Source organism: Lonchura striata, chromosome Z (assembly GCF_050655825.1).
Source record: "Lonchura striata isolate lonStrDom1 chromosome Z, ASM5065582v1, whole genome shotgun sequence".
NCBI classification, from domain to species: Eukaryota; Metazoa; Chordata; class Aves; order Passeriformes; family Estrildidae; genus Lonchura; species Lonchura striata.
The window spans coordinates 45,445,823-45,460,335 of NC_140740.1; the positions used below are offsets into that span (position 1 = coordinate 45,445,823).

Here is a 14,513-nt window from a genome sequence, read left to right on the forward strand (position 1 = left end):
ACTTCAGGATTGCTTCAACTGCTTAAAGTTTTGCTGGCAATACTAAAAAAGTTTGACTACAAGACACAAACACCTGCTGAAGCACAGGCATAAAAACTAAGGAGCAAGCAGAAACAGAAGTCAAAAATCAACAATGAGGGAATAAAAATTGATTTCCTAAGTTGCTCCAGTAAGCTTCCACCCTCAAAAGAGAGCAGATGCAACCCTTTCCACTCCACAAGGTGAAGGGACCACATTAACAATGCTCTTCTCCCCATTACTAACCATTATCAGGGAGAAAGAAAAAGTATACTTGATAGGAAATCCCCATTTTCAAACCCACTGTTGTCACAGCAAGTGAGCAGTCCTGTAGGCAGGAAAGCCTTCCACCATTCCAGGATGAGGACAGCTTCCTGATCAATAATTTTAAACCTGATACATGCGCCTGTGCTGCTCTGGAGAGACACTACTACTGATACAGCCACCATTCCTGGTGGTACAGCAAGCCCAAAGGCTCAGATCACTCGCACTGCACTAAGGAGTGCTTGGATAGAGACAACATCCTGGAAAACATATAAACAGACCAGACTAATACCATCATAAGAAAAAATAAACCTCTGTAGCAATAGGTCAGCATCTGATGGTTGAGAAGTTTTCACCTGAACATGTTTCTGTACACAGCACTGCTGTGTTCCAACCAAAAAGCCACCTTCAGATATGTGGCTAAATTACTTTAAGCTTCATGCCTCGAGATATCACCTTTTGGATTTCACTTCCCTTTCTCATACTGCATTGAACCAGAAATCCTAGGTCAGCAGCAGATGAGAAAGGACAGCAAAAGAAAGGACAGAGCCAACTAAGCCCAGGCTATCCAGAATTAAAAATCTTGACACTGTGTCCTGGTGATCCCCTAAGATGGAAAAAACACTTTACAAGTATGTGTGTGTGCTTGCTAAAGGAGTCCAAATATATAACAGAAGGAAGCCAATTAAAAAGGTACTAAATACAGAAGACTTCAACTTCAGTGATTAGTGCTAGGTAATTTGCCTTGTGATAAACAACCATTCAAATCAGTAATAGACCTGAGGTTGTTCCACAGCTTGAAAGCATTCCTCTGAACTTTATCAGCTCTCACAGCAAGTGACAATGTTTGTAAGTCAAATTTTGCAATGCAGCTCTATACCATAAAAACCAGCAATCCCAGTAAGTCCTTGCAAAAGATGCCCACTATCTTAAGAGATCATGCTGACTGCTACAATCACTAAATCAGCAGAGGTGCAGCTCAGTTGCTATGTGCAATAGCCAGATGCATCTTGTAACTTCTCCTCAGTCCTACAAAATGAAATGAATGAATGAATGAAGAAGAGACCAGATTGGATATTTTCCCCTGAATCTATGGAAAATAAATTACTTTTGGAGACTACCCCAATCTAAGGAACAAAACCCACCATCCAGCTGTGAAAAATCCTTGTTTCATCACTGCAGCATAGAGAAGGAGGGGGGTAGAAGGAAGAGGAAAAGAGAAGAAAAAAAATGATAGCTGAAAAAAACCATAAAAGAAAACCATCAGTGAAAATTGCCCCTGAAACTTTGCAGAATTGTAACGGCTTTCTCTTGCTTAAATTGATTGGTGTAGCAATGTTATAAAATGACTATTAGGATTCATTGTGCACAACAGAAAGTGTGAAATGTCAGCAGATTATACAGCAAAAGTAATGGGTCCTGAACCCCTGTTAGTCAAAAATGATTTTGTTTCAAATTAGAAATTGATTTTTTTGGACACAAGCCCTTTACAGGCTTCCAACTTTTGTAGCTGTGCCTTGGCAGAGATTAACCTCAGCCACTGTTTGGGTCCAAGCTGATGATACCCTTTTGAAAGTTTCTTCACAGGGACTGCTTTTTAATGTTGGTACGGTCTTAACCAATAACACAAGTTATTTGTTCCTTTGAGAACTGCACTGTATTTCTTCTCATTTTGCCATTTTCTTTATTTTTATGCTGACATATATGGCAGCCTGGCTGACAAGTTAAAATAAAAAAATATTTTAAAAATGCTAGTTCGTAATTGAACCAAGGATTATGTTCAAGGCTAAGCAGCTTTTTTCCCCCAACCTTTTCTCTTCATAAGAGATAAAAGATTGCATCTCTGCTCCTTAACTGGAGGCACTAAGGTAAGGGCAGGACAGGTTCTAGGATAGCAGTACAGACATCCCTGTGTGGTAAAATAGCAGGTTGTGATGGTGAAGTCATCACTCAAGGAAAAGAATGCAAAGATTATATTTGAAGAGCAAACCCCAATGCACTTATTCTCACCACCTTTTGGGAAGTTAAAAAACAAATCATTGAAGGAGTTTTCTGAGATTAAGGGGCTACTTTTTCATCAGGAAGAGTAGACAGGATCTCCACTTGTTATTTAATTTTTTTTTTTAAATAAGGAGCTACCACCTTCTCTTAGGTTGTTTTAAATACCTGCAAAACTTCTTCCTTTAATTGTGCATTTTACTGATATCCTTATGAACACACCAGCACACTCATGGCCCTGTAATACAGTATGCTTCCCCTTACCTTTCCTGGACTTGGTGCCTACCCTCTTGGTCTGCATTTGAGGGCTTTGTCCATCATCCACATTTACACCAAAGCCAACCATTTTTTTCTCTGAACTGTTCCCATGACTGCTCCCTGGTTTTCTGGAGTTTTTGCTCACTGGAGATGTCTTCAGTAAAAAATCTTCATGTTTCAACACCGGGACACTGGGAGGAAAGAAAGACCGTGCTGTTACATGACGCATTTGGCCCTTTAACACTGCACCCAGCTCTCTACCGACTTTTACTCTCCAGAAGCATAAACATCATGCTGCTGGTTGAGCTCTTGTTGAATCCATTTATAATTTCTGAAAGCAGAATGCCTAAGGTTTGAAGAGTTACCAACACACTTTATCAGGAGTCTTTGGTTATCAGCAGCCAGCAGCACCCTGACAACTGTATTTGGAGTTTTGCAGCATTGGGCACATTTCCTAAAGCATTAGGTCCTGGATTTCTCAAGTGGTTAGAACAGCACCAGTAGGTTGAAGACATGCAAATGAAGATGAAGACAGATTTTGTCCAGCACAACAGGCTAAAATTGGTAGAAAGAATAATTTAAAAAAAATATTCACTTCACTAGAATACAGAGGAAACAAAGAAGATTATGTGAAGAGAAATCTGAAATTTTAGTTTGCAAAAAGGAAGCAGATCACAGAATCCCATAATAATTTTTATTGGAAAGGATTTCTGAGATCATCTGAGTACAACTGCCAAGGCCACTGCTAAACAACATCCCCAAGTACCAAATCTATATGTTTTTTTTAAAGCCTCCAGGGACAGTGAGAAGCTGATTCAAGAAGAAAATGGGTGAGAAGAGAGGAAACAAAGAGGTGAGACTAATGAACAGAGGTACTTATAAACATTATAGAGAATGTATGAGCAAACTGGTGGGAGAGAATCTGGTGCAGAAGTGCAGTACTTTGAGTAAAGTAAGAAAAGAGAAAGTTGATCAGAATCATTATGGTTCAAGACGAACTTCAACACAGTCATAAACACTGCACGGATAGAGGCAGGAAGCAAATCTGGTGATGGGGAGCAATCATGACATCAAGCTTTGCAGATACAGGTATCTCAAAACGTTCTGGGCAGACAGGAGGAAGATCCACATTTCTCTCACTAAAGGAAAGCTACTGCTTTCAAATTCTGAAAATTTGGGAAATAACTCTGGGAAATAACTAATGCTTTAAATGACAATTCCCAACATATGTAAGTCATTAGTCTCTGTCATAAAAGGTTCCTTTATAAAAGAAAGTAAAGATATTAAAAAAAAAATCTTTGTACTATCCACATGAAATAATACAATTCATTCCAAGATTATATTGATCTACTTGCAACCATGGAAGCAAAAAACAGCTTTCTTAAGTTATTAGAAGACTAAAAAAATCTTAACAGCTGGATTCTGTGAACCTAGAGGTCTTTTCCAACCTAAACCATTCTATATTTCTATGATACATCTTCCTGTTTAAGCACCAATTTTACATTAGCAACCCAAAGCCTGTCACTGAGCTTTTATTAGTTACGATACAGATTTGTGGAGACTGAATCACAAGAATGTTTTACCTAAAAGCTTGCACTGACTGAAGTTACTGTAGATCTGAGGAAAAAGCAGGAAATGATAGCTAAATTAAAAGTTTACCATCAATGTACTGTATAAGACATTGTTTAATAGGGCCCACTGAGCTTGTTGGACAATTAGTACTACTCCTGTATTGCTAATGCAGAACAGTATATAATGGCTTGTGACCTATAATAACTGACTGAAGTGTTGGATATAACTTCTCCAAATAACTTCCATTTACTTTAGGGCTTCTAACTGTGTGGCCACTAATAGTACTGCAAAGTATTTTTAAAATTTATGGTGAACTAAATTAGTACCTTATTTGAATTATATAAAATTATTACCCTACTAATTCCTGCAACTACAAGAGCTCCAAGAGGTGGTTTTGGATCCTAGCAACTGCTTAAAGAGGCTTAAAGGTGTAATACTTGACCAGATTTCTCTGATAAAATAGGACCTGATATTCCATTTGCCTGTACTTGGGATGATTAACAGCATTTTAAAAAGCAGTGAGGCTGTAATTATTTGGATGCTTTTTGAGCTGTTTAAAGCACATTTGACTGCAACCTATAGTCCTCATGTGAAGACAGTGACCATTGGCTTTTAGATAAGGAGGGGATTACTCGACTGGTTCTCCTTCTAAATGCAGTATCTTCTATGGTGCAGTTAGCTCTATAATACTGAGTTCTGTTTTAAATACCACATTGGCAGACACAATTCAAACAGAAACAGACATTAAGAAGAAATACATAAGCTAAGGTATAATACATAACAAAAGCAAATGTATTTGCATTTATAACCTTACTAAACAACTAGAGCCTCATTGTTTAGTATATAATAGAAGTCAGCTCATGCTAAAGTTTTGCTTAAGTAAGGACAGAGTCTCAAATCTTAAAATGACACTTAATCTGAAAGTTGTTGAGACCAAGGAGAGAAAGGGATAATGTAGAGAAATTTTAAAAAGCAGTAATTAACTATCTAGCACAATTAAACAAAGAAAACATAAGAAAAAAAAAATCTGTTTCAGAACATAATTACTCATTCACCTCTGGAATAATTAGTAAAACGAATGATGTGACTATTACAACATGGAAATTTAAACTCAACATATGGTCAAAAGGAATCAGCTATTTATGTCTGGAGAGATTTAGCAGCAAAACAGGTTCTTGTCTATTTTCAAATCCAACCACCCAGCATGTCACTCAAAGGCACTATGGTTAGTAGGACTTCCTGCAGATCACCACGATATCCAATGAATTTTCTTGGCACTCCTTGGTAGTTACCCAACAGAGAAGACCATCTAAATAAAGACCTTGTTAACCTACCTACCCTACATACCAGGGCAGGCTATGTAGAGTGACGAAAAAAGAAGCAAATCTCAGCACTGCCGCTTCATTATGAATATCCAAGTACACCATCACCAAGACACACCTTGAACATTCCTTCCACCCTGTCTGAGCTTCATATCGTGATATCCCCGCTGAGCACAAATGGCAAATTTTAAATGTCATTCAGGATCCACTGAATACTGCTAGTATTTGCATTCCTTAAAAAGTAGAAAAACATTAACCTTTTGTTTTATTGAATTAAAATGCCATGGAAATGCTGATGTAGTCTTCAGAGACTGAAATACTTTTACAAAGAAGAATAGCTGTCATTTATTAGACACAAAGAACAATTACTTGATAGGATGCTTTCTGACAAAAAGCAGATTGGTATTCTCATCATAGAAAAGGCATTGTAAAAAAACCCGGCGCAGACCTCTGAGACTTGAATAATTTAAAGCTGCATTTGGTGCAATTTGAATTTTTCTTTAGGGAGGCAAAGTTAAATACCTTTAATTTGTTCTAATTATTTCAAATTTGCAAGTTAATTATGGCTGATCATTAAATAACAAAAAGGACTATCGTCTCCATAGAGTTTTACCTCCTACCCTCTGCATTACTTAAGCTAGATTTTAGTATGCATGAATTAACTTTCTAAATAATCACACGGTTTGACTAAATGGCTCACTAAAATGAGCTCTGATCCTCACAATAAGCATTAATGGACATTAGAAAGGCTATTGGGACCCATGTTACTTACATTATAAGTATTTTTAATGGGGTCTTATTTACTAATCTTTATGTACTGTTCAAGTTAGGGCATCATACAGATACATTATTCTGCTTTAATAGAGGAAAGTCAGTTCTTCAAGATACTAAAATAAATGTCCACTTAGAGCCAACTAAATTCATTTTTAAACTAATGCAGGAAAACTCTGATAGAACATAACTTGTTTTTGCTGCTGATCCTGATGAATCAATCCAACATAATGTTGTTCTGCAAATGGAGTTTTGCAGATCTGTTGAATCGCTAGGCAACCCAAGCAGCTCAGGCTCTTGCCAGAGTCGTGCTTACTATCAGCATGTGATCTACCTCGCCCACGAGGCTTCCTCTCTTCCCTGCTCCTAACCCAGCATTCAGCTGACTGGGTTCCCAGTCTTCAATCCCAGATTTGGATGCTCACCTTCCACTGAACCCTGATCTTTCCATGCACTTTTCAGTGCAGATCAGTGGCATTCAGAGAACAAGACTATGTTGTAACTACTCAGAAACCCGAAACGCAAGGCAATTCATGCCTCCACTCTGTACATTCAACAGATGGCTGCCTTAATGGTACCCTACTGCACTCTGCTGAGGCAAGGGCTTGCGAGTTTAACCATTATCAAGCTAACAGATTGCCGTGGTAGGTTAGCTCCAAAAGCAAACATGTTGGAATGTTATTTTTCTGTTTCATAATTTCTGTTTTAAAAATAAAATAATTAACAGTTCATGTGTGCAATCTGCTGCAATTATATCAGGCCAAGAATGCATAACACTTAATGATGCAAAACTGGTGATAAGTAGACAACCCAAGCAATACGTTTTTGTAGCTGGAACCTGAATTGCCATTTCAGATGCAGTTTGACAAACAGGCTCTAAATTGTTTCCTCCCCTGCCACTTTGGCTGGGAGTGTTTTCCAGCCAGATCAGTTTCCAGAGTCAGTTCAGTACAAAGCAGCAGCACTACAAGCACTGGGAGAAATAAGAAGATGCCAGGATCTTCTTTTCAGTAGGGTCTAAATTTAGATCAGTTCACATCAAGCTTGTTATCAAACAACACTTTTGAAAACCATCCGCTCCAAAGTGGGGCTGCTTGGGAGGTTGTTTTTCTGCATAGCAAATAAAAAAAAAAATATTTCTGGGGAGAAAAGAAGTCCTGTAGACATTGGATGTGTGGATCTGAAAGGCAGTGGTCTGTTCACAACAATCACAACTTCTCCAGTCCCCTTAAGTGCTGAGGAGAAACACATCAGAACATATGAACCAACAGAGCAGCACATAGGAAAGAAAAGGGAGATTGATCTACTTGCTACTGCTTTGTGCAGGGTGCACAAATCCACAGAGAACTGAGCAGAGATGCAGGGGAGGTAAGAGAGATGCAGGTGAGGAGGAGAAGCACTGTGTGAACTTCATGGCAATCTCTCATCCCTGAATGTCATCACCCTTCCCTTCCTAAAATATGCTTTTTTAGCTTAGCATTTTTTCTCCATTTAAGAAGCAGGAAGAAGTCCTATTGTAATACACACCTTGAAGACCATATTCAAGCCCAGAGTGAGATTTCATGGGCCAGTTATGAAATCTGGCATTTTGAGGCTTATGTTAGATGCATCAGCATGTTAATGCCACTGCTGGGATCCAGTGAATGTCAATAAGAAACAGCTGCTTTCCTTTCTAGAGAGCATGTGCATTTAAAGCTTTGAGATCACAGAATCAGAGAATAGTTCTGTTAAAGGTCCCCTGGTGCAATCACCCTGCCATGAGCAGGGACATCTTCAACTAGAACAGATTGCTCAGAGCCTGTCCAAAGTAACCTTGAAGGTTTCCAGGGCTGGGGCATCCACCACAATTATAGGCAACCTGTACCACCGTTTCACCATTCTCACAGTGAAACATTTCTTCATCATATCTAACTTGAATCTGCCCATTAAGATGAAAAGCATGACCACTTGTCCTATAGTTGCATGCCCTTTTCCAAAGTCTGTCTCTATCTTTCTTAAAAGACCACTTTATCATTGAAAAGGTGCAATCAGGTTTCCTCAGCACCTCTCTCCAGCTGTCTTCAAGACCACGTCCACCTCCCTTCTCATATATTTTTTAGGGAAAAGGCAGGAGGGCAGGGACAGGCAGGGAAACACTTCAATAGTCAGTGAGAGTTCTGGAACTGAAATATAAATATTATCAAATCTGCTTGTAATAAAAGGATTTTTCATCACAGAAAATAGACAGTGATTGCCTCCAATCTACATGTTATTATGCAGACAATCTATTGCTGAGCTGTCATGCAGAGATTTCATCTCTTACAGCACTCTTCAGGATCAATGCCCTTGAATCCAGTAATGCCTATGGCTGTGTCAGGTTTCTCTGTTGTTTTTTGTGTTTTTTCCCCCCTACTGAGCTCTCCCCCTCGAATCTACTGCATTTGGTTTACTTTTCTTTCATCTTGGAGAAGATACACTGGTACCTATGCTAAATTTTTTTCCATATCTAAAGTTGTACCAGGGTACAGCAATCCATAGCACAGCTTCCCCAGACCACTCTTTCAGGGACCAGTTTTTTCCCCATTCCCTCAGTGGCTGGTGCTCAGATATTTAATTCCACCAGCAAGAATTGAGACCATATATGCTCTTAATTAGCAATGACCTATTAGATCATACCAGCCATAGGTGAAACCCTAGCCCTACTGAATCAATCAGAATACTGTCTTTATTTTCAATGAAGTCAGGACTTGACTTCATTTACATGGTTAGAGGTCCATTTGTAGCAAGTGTTAAGCTAAATTTAACCTAGAATTATATTCATGCTTTCCTTTGAATCCCTCTCCTTCCTCTGGTTTAAGTTCACTACAATTCAACTCCCTACCAGCACCTTTCCAACATATCTGAGTTTCCCTAAGAAACAGCAAAATTACAGCTGTGATTACTTTTCTATCTTTTCTGAATCTGAAGAAAATTCTAGCATAAAGGTTTTCAGACAGTCAGAGAAATGGCCATGGGAAATAGACTGACCAGGCTTCAGCAGGGCAAAATTCTGTGAATGTTTGTTTGGCCTTTCTTACAGAGCAGAGCAAAGCAGCTGTCGTTCCAGCAAACTCTGCTGTCAGCCTTCACAAAAGGAAGTCATGTAAATGTCAAGTCCCAGGTATGAAAACAATCCTTCCAAACAGTGTCTATATATCTGAAAAGCCTGCCTGGCTGTCACCAGTCAAAGCACCACGAGGAATGATGCAAAACCCTGTTTAGGACAAAGTTTTTGAACTAAATCTAAACTTTTTCAGTAGATCAGGCAGCATCACTCTCTCCTTCAGAAGGAGAATCACATGCTCTTCAGCAAAGTGAATGCCATTCTCAGTGCCTTATCCAGCATCACTAGTGTCTGGCTGAGAGCCAGCCCCAGTCACAAGACACCCATCAAAATGCCATATGCAAGCTATCTCCTGAACAAACATGCCCCAGATTTGATTGTAATTTGGTTGTGATAAAGGCATAGAAGAACAACACATCATCTCTTCTCTACTTGGCTCACCCAGAGCAAAAGGCTTCACAGTGGATGGGCTGCCTTTCAAAACAGGCTGTGGCAGAAATGGGTCTGGGTGTGCAGGTAATCACCTTATGTCTTTCTTTGCTTCCTTTGCTAAGGAAGCAAAGTACACAACCACTCTTTCCTCTACAGAAGTTTCCAGACAGGCTGATAGGTGTTGATAACAGCAGCTTTCAGTAAATGAGCAGCAATTGCAAAAGCCCTTTTTCTGATCAGGGATCACATAATGGAGCAATAATTCGCTAAAGGTAACTGACAATACAGCAGAGGAGAAACACGCTAGGAGTTGAACAATATATACAAGGTTTCCAGTATGCTCTACTATTAAGATATTCTGAAGAAATTCCTAATTAGAGAAACAGATATTTAAGACTGATATTTTTAGTGTGGGTATTAAGAGCCATCACAGAAAATCTGGAGTTTTGGAGGATCAGAACAGTTGAAAAAGACCCAGCAATTACAGTTTCTTCTGTTCATTGACAAAGTTACACTTGATTAAGTTTCAATGTTCAAGATACAAGCAGGATAAATTTTCACTCCTGGTTTCCAAGTGAGGAAATGAAGGAACAAAATTTCAAATATCTCACGCTAGTAGAAATGAAAATTAATAACCACTAAACTGGACAAACAGACATATTCCTAATGATACTGAGGTGATTTTCTGGGTCACTAAGAGCTCCTCTGACATCAGGGAACATGTCGCAGAGAATGTCTTTCATAAAGCATAAAATTCTATAATAAACATAATTAGAGTTTTTATACTATTATTTATTTAGTCTATTCTTCTGAGATTCAGAATCTCATTTCTCTAACGAGGAACCATTACCACTGAAAACAACACAGAAGCACCTGTGCGGGACCCATATTTTTCCATGACATTTCTGTCCTCTTATTTTAATCACCTTTATCTGTACCATAGGATGACTGAATCAAGCATGTTAAGCACAGGTTGGTTTTTAGGGTTGTAGTCTGTTAGTGTCAGAGTCTTACAAATCTTGGGACTACTGAATCTGGAAGCTGCAGTGCTTTACTTATTCCAAAAAGCCATTTGGCTCCTCTGCCAAATACCAATCTGACATGGGCATTAATTTTTGAAAAAAAAAAAAAAAAAAAAATCAGGTTAGAATGTTGTCACGTCTCTAACTACAAATGTATATGGCATCCTAAATATTCTCAAACTACATATTTTAAAATGATGCCATACTATCCCAGATCAGTAAGAAACACACCTCCTGATGCATCTTCACACTTCATTGGCCTTTTTTCCATTATTAAATCACATCTTTGGGACATGGTCACTCTATGATTAAAGAGTATATTAATGATTTACCACTACACTAGTACTCATCCATATTATATTGCTTAGTAAAATGAAAACACTGAGATTGTTTATTGATCTGCTTAAAAAAAAAAAACAAAACAAAACAAAACAAAAAAAAAACAAAAAAAAAAAACCAAAACAAAACAAAAAAAAACTATAGCCTGAAAAGAAGCAAATAGAGAAGTTGAGACTTTGGACTTTACTCTGATTAGGAGATTACCATGCCCAATAGATGCAGATAGCTCCTGGTAAAGATTTAAAATAACAATTTTAGCCACTTCAGTTGCCTTAAATTCACTGACATTACATATTTCACAGGGCATGTTTGATGGCTAGTGACTGTAAAATCAAGTATTTATTGCAAGAGCAATACAGACTTAGATGCCTAAATAATAGCATACAGCTATAAAAACCATGGCCTTGGGCACCACAGAAAATGCAACATACTAAAGATTTCCCTTCAGTGCATATATTTTATGTGAATTTGAAAGCACCAGCAAATACTGACTCAAACAGGATGTTTAGGGAACAGATTTAACATGTTTTTGCATTTGTATTTAGAAAATATTCAGATATAAAAGAACTGAAAGCAGACGGAAACCACTGCCTCACTAAAAGGCAGTTACCACTGAGATACGTATTGGCATTGCTCTGAGGTCCAGTATTAAGGGGAAGAACAAAGGGAAGAGATCCTGGGGCAAAGCTGTTTGCTGTGAAGCTCTGGGCTGCCAGTTCCCAGCCTCTGGAAACTCTTTTGGTCCAGACACAAGTGATTTTTGCCATCTTAGAGCTACCACTATTGATTTTGGGGCATGAAAATCTACCTTTTCATGTGTTTGTTACAACCTGTTGGAAACATTTGTCCAGAGCATAGCCACGAGTACCACTCTGACACAGCGACATGGGTGCAGGGGCTTGCATTATTTGTGCTGCCAAACCATCTTAGCTCTACTGAGTCCACAGCTGGTATATAAATTTAGCCCATCTCTCAGAGACATGGTTTGCTCAAAAAGTATGCGAAGATGTAAATGGAGATTAAGGAAACACAGAGATAAAAAGAAAAAGAAGGACTAACTATGCATTGATAAAATACAAGGGCATGTAGTTATACAAAGAGGTGAAATCTGGCACTATTGATAGAAGACTGAAGACACTTGCAATTTGTTTTGTTTCAAACTCCTGTGCATGGTAGAAGCCACAGGGAAGTGTTTCCATAAAGAAGAGCTCATGACTTATCACTGCAGTAGAGTTCTAATGCTTTTCTCTCCAGAGCACAATGAAATATTTTGAGTATGGTTTAGATTTTAGGTGGATTTACCAGGCAGAGACCATCTTTGTGATCAGTGTGAAGAAACACATTAGTTTGAAACTCATCAAATTAGGACTGAGTGGGGGAGGGAAAAAGAGCACTCTGAAAAAGCAGAGGATAAAAAAAAAAAGGAGGAAAAGATAAAATGTAAAAAAAGAAAAACATTGTCAGAACACACAGATGGAGGCAGAAGCCACCATGACATAACGCAGTGGTTCTAAAAGGCAGAAAGAATTTGAGAATGTAGTAGCAGCAAATGGCTGAAAGTTAATTCAACACACAATAAACTCTGAGTGACACATAACTGACAGAGTATAGAAGAGGTGGTGCCAAAGAAAATAAAATAAGAAACAGCTTTATGACTATTAACTGAAAACTGGCCCCTAAAGGTGAGTTTAAAAGAAGCAAAGCAGACAGGACCTGAAGAAGCAGCCAAGATACCCATTTGGAAAACTTATTTTGAAGTAGGTGAATGAATACTGAGCAGTTAAAGAAGACTTTAGAGTAGTCAACATGCAAGAAGGACTAAAGCAAGGGGTGGTTTTAACTGCTGAGACAGCAAAAAGATATTTTGGCTGCAAAGGAGAAGGAAACTGCAATGGCTGTCAGCAGCCCAGATACATGCAGAGAAGGAGAATGATCCTGAGGTTAGGAATCTGAGTGGCAGGGAGGATGTGGCATTATCAAAATCAGAAGTGAAGAGAGATTCATAAGAAAAAAGTAAGGAGTTCTGTTTTGGCCAGATTAGGAGTGATCTGAAGGCAAAACAACTGGGATTATGTGTCAGGGAGGCAGTCAGATATGTAAGACTAGATGGAACAGAGCAGAAGGTTTAAGCGTTATTGGCAGAGAGATGATAGCCAAATCCATGTAACAGGATGTTGTCATCCAGCGAGTACAAAAATCTCCAGTCAAATCAAGGAGTGACTAAATCCGTTCCCTGCCACCTCACAGAGGATCCTACCTAGTTTCAAATGAAATTATCTAAAATAGTGCTGCAAAAACATGCATAAAAAACCTGACTTTCCATAAAATCTAAAGATCATACTGTTTCTAAAACTAGGGCAACCACTAAATGAAAGTTAACCTGAACAATAACTTTAGCTAAACTTCAGGTCACATGCATTTAATATAATGAGATGAGGAATATGAAAAGGCCATTCATAATGGAATTCATTGAGTTAGGAATGCCATGCTTAGCTGCCTTATAACATATAATTAATGATCCTATAAAAATCCAGCAGTACGAACTCTCCTGGCTGCCCGCAGAACTGTTCTTTATGCTGGGTAGGGCAAGCAAGCATCTGCTTCCACAAATACTGCCCTTTGAGAAGCTCAAAAGCTTTTTTCCCCCTGTTCCATTAGGGACCACAGTGCCATTTCCATGACATGCTGAGCTTTGAACCATTACCCAAATCAGACTATAGCATTTGGCAACCCAGTACACATCTGTCACGATAGACTGGTTAGTGGTCAAATGTTAAAGCCATTAACTCTCTTCCATTGCTTCCAATACCCCACCTTCCTCCAGATTATTTATAATCCCCACTAAACCCACTCTCTGTTTATAGTGTTCTAACACAAGAGTGAATGAATTCTGCCTTATCTGTGTTGCCTTATACCACTCCCAGCCATTTGGTACAACAAAAGATGTTCTCTCTCCATCAAAAGGCCTGATCCCTCCTGAAACATTGATGCTCAAATTCAAGGTTAAAGGATTAAGGCCTGAAGCACTGAGTACCAGAGGAAATGAAGCCAAATATCGAAAGAAACACAAAAATCAATCCTCTTCGCTGCAGGAGCAATGTGAAGAACAAATCAGCTGGGCTGAATATAAAATTTTCTCTGCGTGGCTCTCAAAAATTAGCACTTTTATAAATATAATGGGTAGCCTGCAAAGCCTCAGCACCACTGCAAAGCCACAGAGTTCAACTCAATATATCGGTATAGTCCGGGAAGTTTTATGCCAGAATAATTCAGTGGCAAATACACAAAGTCCACTTCAGAGAGAGCAAGAGCTGGGAAGTGAATGAGAGCATGTGTGTTGTTATCTTTATATGTAGTCTGCAAATCTGCAAGTGGCAGATCATAGTATTTACTAAAGTTTGCCTTTTGCTTCAATTTTGTGACTGCTGAAGTGCA

At 38.7% G+C, this 14,513-nt stretch overlaps 1 protein-coding gene across 1 annotated transcript in view; it reads right to left on the minus strand.

The window, feature by feature from the left end:
- Positions 1 to 14,513, minus strand: part of KIAA1328 (KIAA1328 ortholog) — a 170,678-nt gene that overhangs the window by 33,130 nt on the left and 123,035 nt on the right. The window contains exon 9 of the mRNA XM_021538939.4: positions 2,545 to 2,729. Within this exon, the coding sequence (XP_021394614.2) occupies positions 2,545 to 2,729 (185 nt within the window). The remainder of the gene's footprint in view (positions 1 to 2,544; positions 2,730 to 14,513) is intronic.